Source organism: Strigops habroptila, chromosome 3, assembly GCF_004027225.2.
Source record: "Strigops habroptila isolate Jane chromosome 3, bStrHab1.2.pri, whole genome shotgun sequence".
NCBI classification, from domain to species: domain Eukaryota; kingdom Metazoa; phylum Chordata; class Aves; order Psittaciformes; family Psittacidae; genus Strigops; species Strigops habroptila.
The window spans coordinates 77,006,266-77,019,017 of NC_044279.2; the positions used below are offsets into that span (position 1 = coordinate 77,006,266).

At 40.2% G+C, this 12,752-nt stretch overlaps 1 protein-coding gene across 27 annotated transcripts in view; it reads left to right on the plus strand.

The window, feature by feature from the left end:
• Positions 1-12,752, plus strand: part of TNRC6B (trinucleotide repeat containing adaptor 6B) — a 146,859-nt gene that overhangs the window by 96,941 nt on the left and 37,166 nt on the right. For 24 of the 27 annotated variants that reach the window (XM_030478339.1, XM_030478314.1, XM_030478321.1 and 21 more), the window contains 4 exons: positions 3,661-5,991; positions 7,296-7,454; positions 10,085-10,263; positions 11,478-11,552. In XM_030478339.1, the coding sequence (XP_030334199.1) occupies positions 3,661-5,991; positions 7,296-7,454; positions 10,085-10,263; positions 11,478-11,552 (2,744 nt within the window). The remainder of the gene's footprint in view (positions 1-3,660; positions 5,992-7,295; positions 7,455-10,084; positions 10,264-11,477; positions 11,553-12,752) is intronic. The other 3 variants (XM_030478330.1, XM_030478338.1, XM_032919791.1) reach the window with 1 other exon arrangement.

Consider the following 12,752-nt stretch of genomic DNA (forward strand, 5'->3'; position numbering starts at 1 on the left):
TTTGCTGGATGTACTATACGAGGACCATTTTGAAGTATTTTAGAGGCTCCTTAAAATTTTGTGTAATTAGTTTGGCACCTAATACTTGTTTTTCTGAGACCAAATTTTATTTTTATGTATTCTCATATTTTTGCACTTAGTTTAATGGTACATTAACAACTAAACCGTTATCTGTTTGTATTTTATTGATAGGGCAACTTTTTATGCCAATGGTTAGTTGCTTTACCCTGGTGTAAGTCAGGAGTGTTGAAATATATGGGTCCTTCAGAACTGCCTCACCCCATCCAGCTTTGTGCGCTGTAACAGATAATTGGGCTGTGGAGCTGACTTGGATTAAAATTAAGTCAGGTTGTTTTTTAAAGCTAATGTCAGCCTGGGTGATTACCAGTTCAGCTCACCGAGTATCAGTGAAAATGTATGTGCTAGCATGTTGGAGTATGTGTGGCAGGGGAGTGGGAATGGGCAGCTGGACAAGAGAAAGTCCAGGGCTGTCACTTAGGACATTCCATCAAAGTGCTTATGGAGGTACAGTGTTGGCTATCCGTTCTGCACATTGTTAGTCCCATCTGAGGTCTTGGCTGTTGACAAATTGGACTTCACATTGGGCCCAGTTCTGTCAGGCACTTACGTACTGATACTGTGATTAATTCATCCCCCATGAAAACAAAAACAGGTTCCCAAAGGAGAAAATAATGCAGCTTATCTACTGCTTCATGATGTTATATTTGTCAGATAGCTATAGATGGTGTTGGTGAGGCTTTAATACAAAAAGTTAATACATAATTCTTCTCTGCATGGATCTTTTTCTGCCAGAATTGGAATGCTTCTGTAAGATGGCAAAGCTCTAGTTCTCTGAAGGATGACACTAAATTTACTATTGTCTCATCGCAGTAGCAGGGGTTGGGATGGAGGGCGGTATATATAATTTATCCAATAACAATTATATTCGGGATATGCAAGACAGTTTTGGAAAACAAAGCTTAAATTTTATTGGTGAAAGTCTTTCACTAGTTACAATACCCTCTAAGAATCACCACCATCTCTCACAGCAAAACTGCATCTTCATTTCAGGACTCCATTTCAGTACTTTCACTTACTTCAGTTCCATACTTTCATCCTTAAAAGTAATAATTTGCTAATATGTTTTTTTCATTTTAGTCAGATCAGAAACTTGTTTACCTTCAACATGTTTGTTATTGAGGAGTTTGTTTAAGAACCTAGAGCCCTTACCCGTTATCTTTAGACAAAACCATAAATCACCAAAATTTTGTTGCCACTGTCAAATATAGCAGGGGAGGCTGGCTTTATAAAACAATCTGTTAAATTGTGATCTAGTACGCTATGTTAGCAAACATCCCGATCTTAATACTTTTAGAATGTCTTCACAGAAATGAAATGTGAAAAGCTTTGTTAAAATCACCTGTGTGAAGATCTTGCTAAGTGCATAGCTGCCCGTGCATCAGTCATTTGCTGAATCATTGCGAAGTTCAAAAGACAGCAATAGAATTTGTCTTTGGCTGTCCTCCTTAAGCTATTCCTGTGATTGGTCTACTCAGAAAGTTTTTAAATTGGGGTGCAGGGAAGCATTAGCGTACTAAAAAGATAGCCAGATAGAAACATCAGTCCAAAGTCACACTTCCTTGCTATTGTGAAGTTTGCACATGGGGTAAAGGCAACAGAAAGAACAGAATGCGCATGGGAACTGCTTTGTCTTCCGGATGTTGGTGGCTACGGTTTAATGGATTAAGGCCGACTTGTTCATCAGCATTTAAAGCTTACAAGAGAGTTCTAACCTTGCTGTGAAGTCTATATCTTTATTGGTGGTCCTTCATAAGGATGGATCTGGAAGGCATTCACTGGATGTTCACTGGTTAAGCTAAGGAACTGAAAGCCTGAGACAGGTGCTGGAAGCTGATCAGTTCATCTTCTATTAACAGTATTAGCAACCAGAAGTTGTGGTCTTGAGTTTTGAATATGTAACATAGGAACTTGGGTGGGGGTGGGAAATACATGGGTTTTAAGGTCATTATTGGATGAGGCTTTGAGCAACATGGTCTAGTGGAAGGTGTCCCTGCCTATGGCAGGAGAGTTGGAAGTGGATGATCTTTAAGGTCCCTTCCAACCCAAACCCATTATATGATTCTATGATTATACCTTATTTTCCTGGATGTTGTCATATCAGCTAGTATTGGTAGTAACAATATATATTCAGGTGTGAATACTGATGCAGATGTTACTATGACCTTTATGCTCTGCTGAATAAATTAAATTGGTTGGGTAAGACTAGTATGTTGGGGCTCAGTACATGGGTTTGTAGAATAGCGAGTGTTTAGTCTTCATCACTGGGAATTTGTGGTGAGGGCAGTTTAGGGTCTCTTGGTGTGGAACCCTATATAGAGAACAACACTGAAGTACTAATGGACTTAAATTATTTAGAGGATCAAAGGTAATTATGTGGATAGCAAGGGAATCTTGGCTGACATTCTAAGCGAATGATGCTGGCATGTCTGCATATGTACAGATATCATGCTGCCAGCACTGACATAGGCTTCCATCCATTGTGGCACTGTGTTAATTTATGTCTGTTTTAAAACTATATGCAAATATCTTGTCCATGTGAAGTCATACTGCGTAGGACAGAATAGTTCACCACAGATGAAAGAAAGGGGCCTTATTCATTGTCGCTCATCCTGCTGATTTCCTTATGGTGAGTCCAGAGCTCATTGAATTTGCAGGTTACCCTGTACAATGTGCTGAGCCATCAGAAAGCTAACCCATCAAAAAGTGAACAGTTTTGTGTCAAGTACTGTCACAAATGGGATATGAAACTTGGGGAACTTGAAGTAGGTAGAGCTGGTGAGAGAGAAGAATAAGTGAGATCTCTTACTAGCCTCCATCCAGAGGCAGAGATCAGCTTAGCTGCTCGCAAAACCACAAACTGTGGTTTCTAGGTTAAATATAGCAGTGACACAAACGTGGTGTAATTACATACTGAATGCAGCTTACACATTTCTACATAGGAATTGTAATTCATGTAGCTTTGGACTCTTCCAGTTTACAGTAACTTTTGGAAACAAATTTATTTGTTTTCCAAAGGGTTGAAAGAAATTCTTTGTAGCAGAATCAACTTGAAAAAGATATTTGAAGCTGAAGGATGGACTTCAGCTTTGTATATTTATTAGCTGCTTTTTGTCTGCAATCTTTTACCTTTTGATCTGTAATAAATTGTAGCTGCTTTGGGTTAGTTGAGTAGCAGTTGACTGTGTGTACACTCACATACATGTAAATGTGTGCACATACACATTCTTGTTCTATATATAGTATGATTTTAAATGTGTATTTAGAAAGTCTACAACCAGAAGCAGTAATTGTAATTAACTGGGTTATAATTATTATGTTGAACTTAGAGCTGGACTGTTAGAAGTAGTGAGTCAAAGGTGCATTCAGATGCCCACAATATACTTATGGGGATTTTGTTGAAGTTTTTCGTCAGTATTTTCAGTGGTGTTTTCCAGCCTAATGTTCTTCCAAAGCAACTTTATTACACATTTGAGGGAGGTGTTCTTATTAATGAAAACAGTAGTTAGTGATGTTCAGTGCTTGAAAATAATACTGATTTTTAATGACCTCTTTGGATATGTTCTTGGCTTTTTTTTTTAGATTCAGCAATTGGAGGTGCTGCTGCTTCAAATTATGCAAATTCCACTTGGGGTCCTGGAGCCTCCTCCAACAGCGGCACCAACGCCAACCCAACTCACATCTGGGACAAGGTGATTGTAGACGGGTCTGACATGGAAGAGTGGCCTTGTATTGCCAGCAAAGATGCTGAGTCTTCTTCCGAAAACACCACCGATAACAACAGTGCCTCGAACCCTGGCTTGGAGAAGAATGCTCTGCCAGGAAGCACCACTAGTAACAAAGGAAAAGGAAGCCAGTGCCAGTCTGGAAGCGCTGGAAACGAATGTAATCTTGGGGCCTGGAAATCTGATCCCAAGGCTAAATCTGTTCAATCTTCCAACCCTGCTGCCGAGAGTAACAATGGACTAGGTAATTGGAGGAACTTGAGTGGACAAGATAGAATCAGTCCCAGTACTGGCTTCAGCAACTTTAACCCAAATAGCAACCCGTCTGCTTGGCCGGCACTGGTTCAAGAGGGCAATTCTAGGAAAGGGACTTTGGAATCTGATAGTGGTAGCTCCAATGCACAGATTAGCACAATAGGTCAGACCTCTAGGGAACAGCAGTCAAAGATGGAAAATGCGGGTGTTAACTTTGTCTCTGGCAGAGAACAGGCTCAAATTCATAACACTGATGGACCAAAAAATGGAAACACTAACTCCTTGAACTTAAGTTCACCAAACCCTATGGAGAATAAGGGAATGCCCTTTGAAATGGGCTTGGGGAACCCTTCCAGGAGCACTGACACCCCTTCACAAAGCACTGGAGAAAGAAAGACTGGGAGTGTTGGATCTTGGGGTACAGCTAGGGGGTCTTCTGGAACTGACACAGCTTCTGGACAGAGCAATTCTGGAAACCATGGGAACAATGGAAAGGATAGAGAGGACTCCTGGAAAGGAGCTTCTGTTCAAAAGCCTAATGGGTCAAGAAGTGATTCTTGGGATAACAATAACCGGTCTACGGGTGGTGGGTCTTGGAACTTTGGCCCTCAGCATGCAAATGAAAGCAAATGGGGTGAAGGGAACAAATTAACATCTGGGGTCTCTCAGGGAGAATGGAAACAGCTGTCTGGGTCTGATGAACTGAAGATTGGAGAATGGAGTGGTCCAAACCAACCAAATTCTAGCACTGGAGCATGGGACAATCAAAAAGGCCACCCTCTTCCTGAAAACCAAGGCAATTCCCAGGCTCCCTGTTGGGGAAGATCTTCCAGCTCTGCAGGAAGTGAGGTTGGAGGTCAAAGCACTGGAAGCAACCACAAAGCAGGAAGTAGTGACAGTCACAATTCTGGACGCCGATCATACAGGCCTACACATCCTGATTGCCAGGCAGTCTTGCAGACTTTACTGAGCAGGACTGATTTGGACCCCCGAGTGCTTTCAAACACTGGCTGGGGCCAAACCCAAATTAAGCAAGATACCGTGTGGGATATTGAAGAGATGCCGCGGCCCGAGGGGAAGTCTGATAAAGGAACTGAGGGGTGGGAGAGCTCTGCCACACAGACAAAGAACTCAGGGGGCTGGGGCGATGTACCCAGCCAAAGCAATCAAATCAAGTCTGGATGGGGTGAGCTCTCAACCCCAACGGAGTGGAAGGACCCCAAAAATACTGGAGGATGGAATGACTATAAGAACTCCAATTCTTCTAATTGGGGAGGAGGAAGAACAGAAGAAAAATCATCTTCCTCTTGGAATGAGAATTCCAGTAGTAAGGATCAGGGGTGGGGTGGACGGCAGTCTAATCAAGGATGGTCTTCTGGAAAGAACGGTTGGGGAGAGGAAGTTGACCAAACAAAGAACAGCAACTGGGAAAGTACAGGAAACAAGCCAGTGTCTGGTTGGGGTGAAGGTGGGCAGAATGAGATTGGAACTTGGGGTAATGGTGCAAATACAACCGCTGCTTCAAAAGGTGGATGGGATGATTGTAAAAGAACTTCAACGTGGAATGAGACGGGTCGACAACCCAACTCCTGGAACAAGCAGCAGCAACAGCACCAGCAGCAACAGCAGGAGTCTTCTGGTTCCTGGGGTCCACCGCCCCAAACTCCAAGTAATGGGCGACCTCCAAACCCAAACTGGAACAGCGGACCACAGCCAGCTGCCCCCAAAGAGGAGGAGCCTAGTGGCTGGGAAGAACCTTCTCCACAGTCAATCAGTCGGAAAATGGATATTGATGATGGCACTTCAGCGTGGGGAGATCCTAGCAGTTATAACTACAAGAATGTGAACCTGTGGGACAAGAACTCACAAGGAGGACAGGCCCCACGGGAGCAGAGCCTGCCTACTCCAATGACTAGCAAATCACAAGCATCAGGTAGTAGTCTTGTTCCTTTCTTCTGCAAGCTCCTATATATGAACGTAACCTTTAAGTGTAAGAGATAACTGTTGTAGCCTCCAATTCTCAATAGTTTTATTCCATAAAGAAAACCAATTTTTTATTTGAATATTTGATTATGTCTTTAAAATTTGAATCAATCAGTCCTCTGCTTGTTGTGCTTCAGTAACTGTGATCTGAAAACTGGTCAGCTTGCCGGTAAATGAAAATGTTAGCTGCCAGTAAATGAAAATGTTAGCTGACAAATGTGCATATTCAATCTGAGCTCTGAAGAACAGGTTGAATTATAGAATCATAGAATAATTTAGGTTGGAAAAAAGACCTTGAGTCCAACTGTTAACCCAGGACTGCCAAGTCCACCACTAAACCATGTCTAAACCAAGCACCACATCTGCAAGTCTTTTAAATACCTCCAGGGATGGTAACTCAACCACTTCCTTGGGCAGCCTGTTCCAATGTTTGACAACTCTTTTGGGGTAAAATTTTTCCTAATCTCCAGTCTGAACCTCCCTGGCGCAACTTGAGGCCATTTCCTCTTTGTCCTATTGTTTGTTACTTAGGAGAAGAGACAGAAGACCCACCTCACTCCATCCTCCTTTCAGGTAGTTGTAGAGCGTGATAAGGTATCCCCTGAGCCTCCTTTTCTCCAAGCCAAATCACATTTATTTTATATTTTATTATTGGAGAATCAGGGAGAAATTTTTAGTTAAACTTTTTGCTCTGGAACACTCAGTTAACATTGAAATTGAGTGAGTCTATTTTTTTTAGCTCAATTTGGCTCTGTTGTATGGTAAAGAATACTTAGGAAAGTCTTTTTTCTATGAAATGAGGACAAGGAAAAGCTACATAGCCTGGGAATATATTAAGATGTTTTTGTTATGTAATCTCTTCTGTGACTTAAACGTGCTTTAAAGAATACCGTTTTCTTTTAATATGTACTTCAAATATGTTCTTATTCTTCAGTAGATGAAAACCTGGGTTAATCTGGTGCTTTTAATTGGTCATAGAAGTTCACCAGATAGGACAGCATTAGATGTAGGTACACGTTTAACCTGGGAGAAGAATATTACTCAACATAGCATTCTCTTCCTTTTCATCCCTGGAGGTCAGTGCCTGCTCTAAGTGATGTGAACAGTTGTCAATTCTGTTACACCCATGTTACTAAGGACCTAAAGTCCTCAACAGAAAGAATGAAGCAGTAGATGGATGACGTGGTGCTGCACTGCAGTAAATAGTACATTGTCTAAATGGTCTGTAATGAAAACTCTTTCTCCTTTGTGCAGTCTGGAGCAAAAGCACTCCACCTGCTCCAGATAATGGTACGTCCGCCTGGGGTGAGCCAAATGAAACAAGTCCCGGGTGGGGTGAAGTAGATGATACAGCAGCATCAACAACAGGCTGGGGGAATGCACCTTCCAACGCCCCGAATGCCATGAAATCTAGTGAGTATAGGCCAGATACCAATTTCTTTGCAGTGGTCCTTTTTAGTGTTTGAGCTTTTGATATGGGTCACCCATGGAGGAATTGTTATCTGAGGCCTAGAAGCAGCATGTTGAATGTCGTGTAAGATTTTGATGGATGAGTGATTAAGTGCTTACAAATGACTGGAACTTTGTCTTTTAAGGTAGCGAAAAATTTCTTAACTGAGCAATTAAATGGGCAGCTTTGATTGTGGAAGTGTTGAAACATTAGAGCATCTGAGTGAGGAAATGTGTCCTTTTCTCAAAATGTCTTTCCTTCTCTGGCTGCCCACTTGTTACTCGGCATATAAACGTGTTAAATGATAAATCACTTTTCCTGATCATATCAGAAAAGGGAATGCACAAATTTCGCTATGGAGGCCGTTAGGTGGTAATCTATGCTTTGGTAATGCAACTTGCCTTTGAATGGCTCATTTTTTATTGTATGGGTGTGGAAAATTGTATGTCTTAAGAACCGAACTTTCTTCTGTGGTTGAACCTAAAGGGATTGCTATTTTCTGAATATTACCTACCTGCAGCTGTGGTGCTCATGAATGAGATGATGTTGAAATATTTAAAAAATATACTTTGAAGATAAAATTTTGCTGTATTAAGAGTTTTATTTTTTGTGGAAGTTTTTCCTTCTGATATAAGCTGTTTGTAGAATTTTTATTTCACTATTTTTAAGCGAAGTACAACAAACAGAAGCGATCACCTGCTGATACAACATAGCAATGTCTTTGCCAAAGCCAATAACATTTGGATATAGAGTTTCCCATAGGAAATACTGATAATACATGACTGTTAACTGAACTTGAGTAATGATACTGTAAAACTGTTTCCAATTACAAGTTGCTTTTGCAACATGTAATTGTTTGGAATGAAATGTTCTATACAGTTTGTGTTCTGTTGGGTCAGTCTCCCTTCTTCTGACGCCAGTTGGCCATTTGTGAAACAAAACTGGGAAAAAGCATTGCTTTCTTAGAGTTAATATTATAGCAGCCTTTCATGGATGGCAGTAGTGCTTCCTGTGCCTGCTACGCAAACTTTGCACTTCCAGGAATCTAGACTTTTTCTAGATGAATCTCTTTTAATCTGTAAAAGCCGACTACATATGACCGAAATAAGAGCCTCTGAAATGCTAATGATCCATTGTGTATTCTATGGATTTGTTAATGCTTAAGATAGACTGTAAAGACTGTGCATGGTCACTTGCTTGTCCTAACTGGTCTGCATGTGTGACGTAAGCAGAGAGCTGCAGCATATTTGTACTGTTCTGTACATAAGCTATTCCCAGCTCTAGAGGAGCAAAATACAGGCAGATACTTAATGTTTTGTGTAAGTTGGAAGAAGAAATTGGGACAAGGAGCCTGCAAAGGCATAATATATGGTCAAAGGTAAGGTCAGGAAACTGAGGTTAGCAGTGATGGGAAGAGAAAAGAAGAGTTTAGAGCCAAAGAAGGGAAGCACAGATCTTGCCACCTGTTTAAAACAAACAAACAAAATAAAGGATTTACATAGTTGTACCAGCATTGCATAGGAATTCTCTGGCAGAAGCAGGAATAAATTCAGTTTTCTGTAACATCATTGTTATGTCTCTTTATCTTGAAAGTTTCCTTTGCTTTTTGTGCCTCCTCATTCAACAACTGCAGGAAATGAATTGGGAATCCTGCAGTCAAGTCATCTTTACACTGCTATCCAGATTCATGTTCAGGAATCTCAGATCTGAGAGCTGTCAATACAGAAAAATAATCTGTGGTCATGTAATTAAAAGCAGGATCATAGTACTATATTAAAAAAAAATGGTGGCTGGAAATAAATTAAAGCTGCAGGGACTATCCCGTATATGACATATCCAGATGAAGTTCTTGACTCTGCAGTCATAATCCTTAAATGTAGCTTTTCTGTGTAAGTAGCATGATTAAAGGGTCAAGAGGTAAATTTTTGCACTTGGACCAGTATGTTTCCTAAGCAGCCCTCAATTTTCATACACAAATAACTTCAAAAAGTTATGTTTCCTGGGAAGTATCTGAGTTGTTATTTATGATGGGTTTTAAAGTAGCTCTTCAGCTGCCATGAAATGCTGCCGTACTTTTGGTGTTACATATACTGGAGCACAATGTCACTTCTTTTCCTTCAGATTCTACTTTGTTGTTACACCTTAAAGTTCTTTGTTTCTGTAGTTTTGTGGAAGGGTTTAGTGCAAGGAAAGCGTTAAGGTTTTGAAGGAAGAGAGGAAATAACTGATAAACTACCTGAACCAGAGTCCTCAGCACCTTTGGTTTTTAAGTCTCCTTGAATTCTTTCATTTACACTAGAAAATAATAGATTGCCTTTTAAAGAAATCCCAGTGCAGCTGTATCTGTATAAGAGAAGAGGTCCCTATGGTTATTATGTCTTTATTGCTTTAAAATAGTTGCAAAACATGACATACTAACATGCCACCAAATCTCTTGGGTTTGGGGATTCATGCACAAGTTTTTACAGCTGTTAGAGTGAAGACACTTTTTTTAACTCCTTTGGGGTTCTGATGATCTCAGCTAATCTTGCAGTAGCAAATCACCACTGCATGATATTGTGCACTGCTTTTGAGCTTGTTTTTTTTTCTAAAGGTTCTAAATCTATGCAAGATGGCTGGGGAGAGAGTGATGGGCCAGTGACAGGAACACGTCATTCCAGCTGGGAAGAGGAGGAGGAGGGAGGAGTCTGGAACACAGCAGGCTCTCAGGGAAGCAGTTCCTCCCACAACTCAACAAGCTGGGGGCAAGGAGGAAAGAAAACACAAATGAAGGTAAAATGCTTGAATGATTCATAACTGCTGTGTTGTCTGAAAGCAATATGACTGATATGTTAGAGCATTATAATAGTTCTTCTTTTAAAAAGGTATTACAGAATTCAGCTAGAAAGGTGCCTATTACAACAGTGTAAAAAATGTGAGGTTTCTGATTGTTTTAATGTATTATACCTGTTGTGACTAATAAATCTACCAGAAGGTGTCAAATTCCTTTGGTATGTAAGCTGCAGAGCATTACTAAATGAAACGGAGCAGTAAGTATCCCAAGGCTACTGCTCTTCTTTTGTTGACATGTCTGTCTGTGTCAGGCTGCTGCTGTTCTCCTTGCATCGCCTGCTGAAGTTTGGATTCCGCAGTTGTTTGGCATATACACTTTTTATTTCTACTGACTGTTGTGTTTAGGTCGGAATTGTGTTTGTTGTTACTGACCTTTGGCCCCAAACAGGAGCAGGAGTTTGGCAATAGTCCTAAGTAAATTGCTTTCTAAGGGTTGTTTGTGTTAAAGTTCTTTACTACAGTAACAGTTCGTACTGTATTAATATTAGGACTATGCTTTGCCTACTTCTAGTCAAATAGGCAAGGCAAACTCAAAAGGCAAGTGCAGAGCAGCTTCCTAGGATACGGAAGTAGTTGTGACATGGTATGGAGTTTTACAGTTCCCATTTTGCAGAATTATTCTCATGAACTTTTTTCTCACTCAAAGCCTTCTTTTTATTTTAACCACCAAAGCAACTGTCCAGAATTTTTTCTTTTTTGTTGAACTGTGTTCAGTTTTGGTTTTGATCACCTTTAAATTATCGTAAGGCCAAATAGAGAGTCAGGTCAGCACAGTGCCCCTGTGAGAGAAATCACACTAAAGGGAAGAAATCTACCTCTGTGTATGTGGTAGATTAAAGAATCTACTAAGCTGTAACAGGAAAAAATAAATAACATAACATAAATAACAGATTCCAGAATGAAACTGAAGGTGTGAAACAGTCATTCTAGACATGAAGTGTTCATCCGGTTTGGTATGCATAACAATGAACGATTTCGTAAGAGAGATTGTTTGGTAACTGTTTCCAACCATGCAAAAACTTAGTAATTTATTCAGGAAATAAATTTCTCTGATACCAGGATCATTTGACACTTGTAAAAACAGAATTTAAGAAATCAAAAAGTTGTTTAAGAATATTTGCCTTTTTTTTTTTTTTTTTTTTTTTCCTCTTCAGTGCGCATTAAAAGGAGGAAATACTGATTCATGGATGAACCCTTTATCCAAACAGTTTTCAAATATGGGCTTGCTAGTAAGTAAATTTTTTTAAATATAAAATCCAACTTCGGGAAATTAAAAATAAGTCAGTAAACTTGAAATATGTCAAAAGATCAGCTGTTTAACAGTGTGTAACTACTTACCTGCATTTGCTATGCTAGTATGTTGATTATACTACTTGTGATAGCTGAGTATTCAGCATTTCCTTTGCTACTCAGAATGGCTTCTTAGAAAACCCCAAAATCTACTTTGGCTCTTCAGAGTTACTTTATGACAGCTTTTGTTCTGAGATCGTAATTTCTGTGACAGTAGCAGCATTTGGTTGGATTTTTGGGGGGTGGGGTGTATTTTCATAATATGTTGTTCAGAGCACTCAAGGTAGAGGCCTTAGCTTCTGGCTGTAGTATCAGACATCTGTGATTAGTCCAAGGCTATTCATTCTGAATCCCAGGCACCTATCAGAAAAAGAGACTTAAAGCCCTATGTCTGTCTTGGCTATTTATATTTGAAATAATATGTAGCAGGGTTTTTTTAGAAGAAAAAGGACTTAATCAGTACATAGAGATTGATTGGTAAAGTGAATAAATAAATGGCACATCGTGGAGAGAAAAGACAGATCTGCGGAGAGGTACCTTAAAAATAGTTACATAACATTTTTTTTTTCCAAGAACTTCTGAAATGCTAATTTGTAAAACATTTTACCAGATATTGTGCCAACTGTCACCCTGTGAAGCAGGCATAGTATGTAATGCAGACTAGAGAAAGATGATAATGCAGAGGTTCTGAGAGAAGCCCAGGGCTATACGAACTGCCACTGACATGACTAGGGTTAGTTTGTAATGTCTCTAGGCTCTCCAGCTCAAATTCAGTCTGCTAGACTGTAGATGCTTCTGAAAGCTATGGGAACACCCTGTCCCAGACTGCCAACTAAATAATAACTTGGCAGCACTTTTCAAGATTTGATGGCTTGACGAGTCATGAGGATGAGCTATCATTTTGGCCACTATTTTCAGTGTTTCATGTCTCAGCCACTGGCACATGAGGACAGAGATTCATTTCACAGAGCAGCTGTCTATCCATCTTTCTCGGCCTGTTGCATGCATTCATGTGTCCGGTTTCATACGGGTAAACTTGCCGCACACAGCATTAGGAAATCAAGGTGAGCTGTGTCCAGGGTGATATCAGGAATCCTTGTGTTTGATTTTAGTTTAAAATAAAACTTTCATTGGCACAA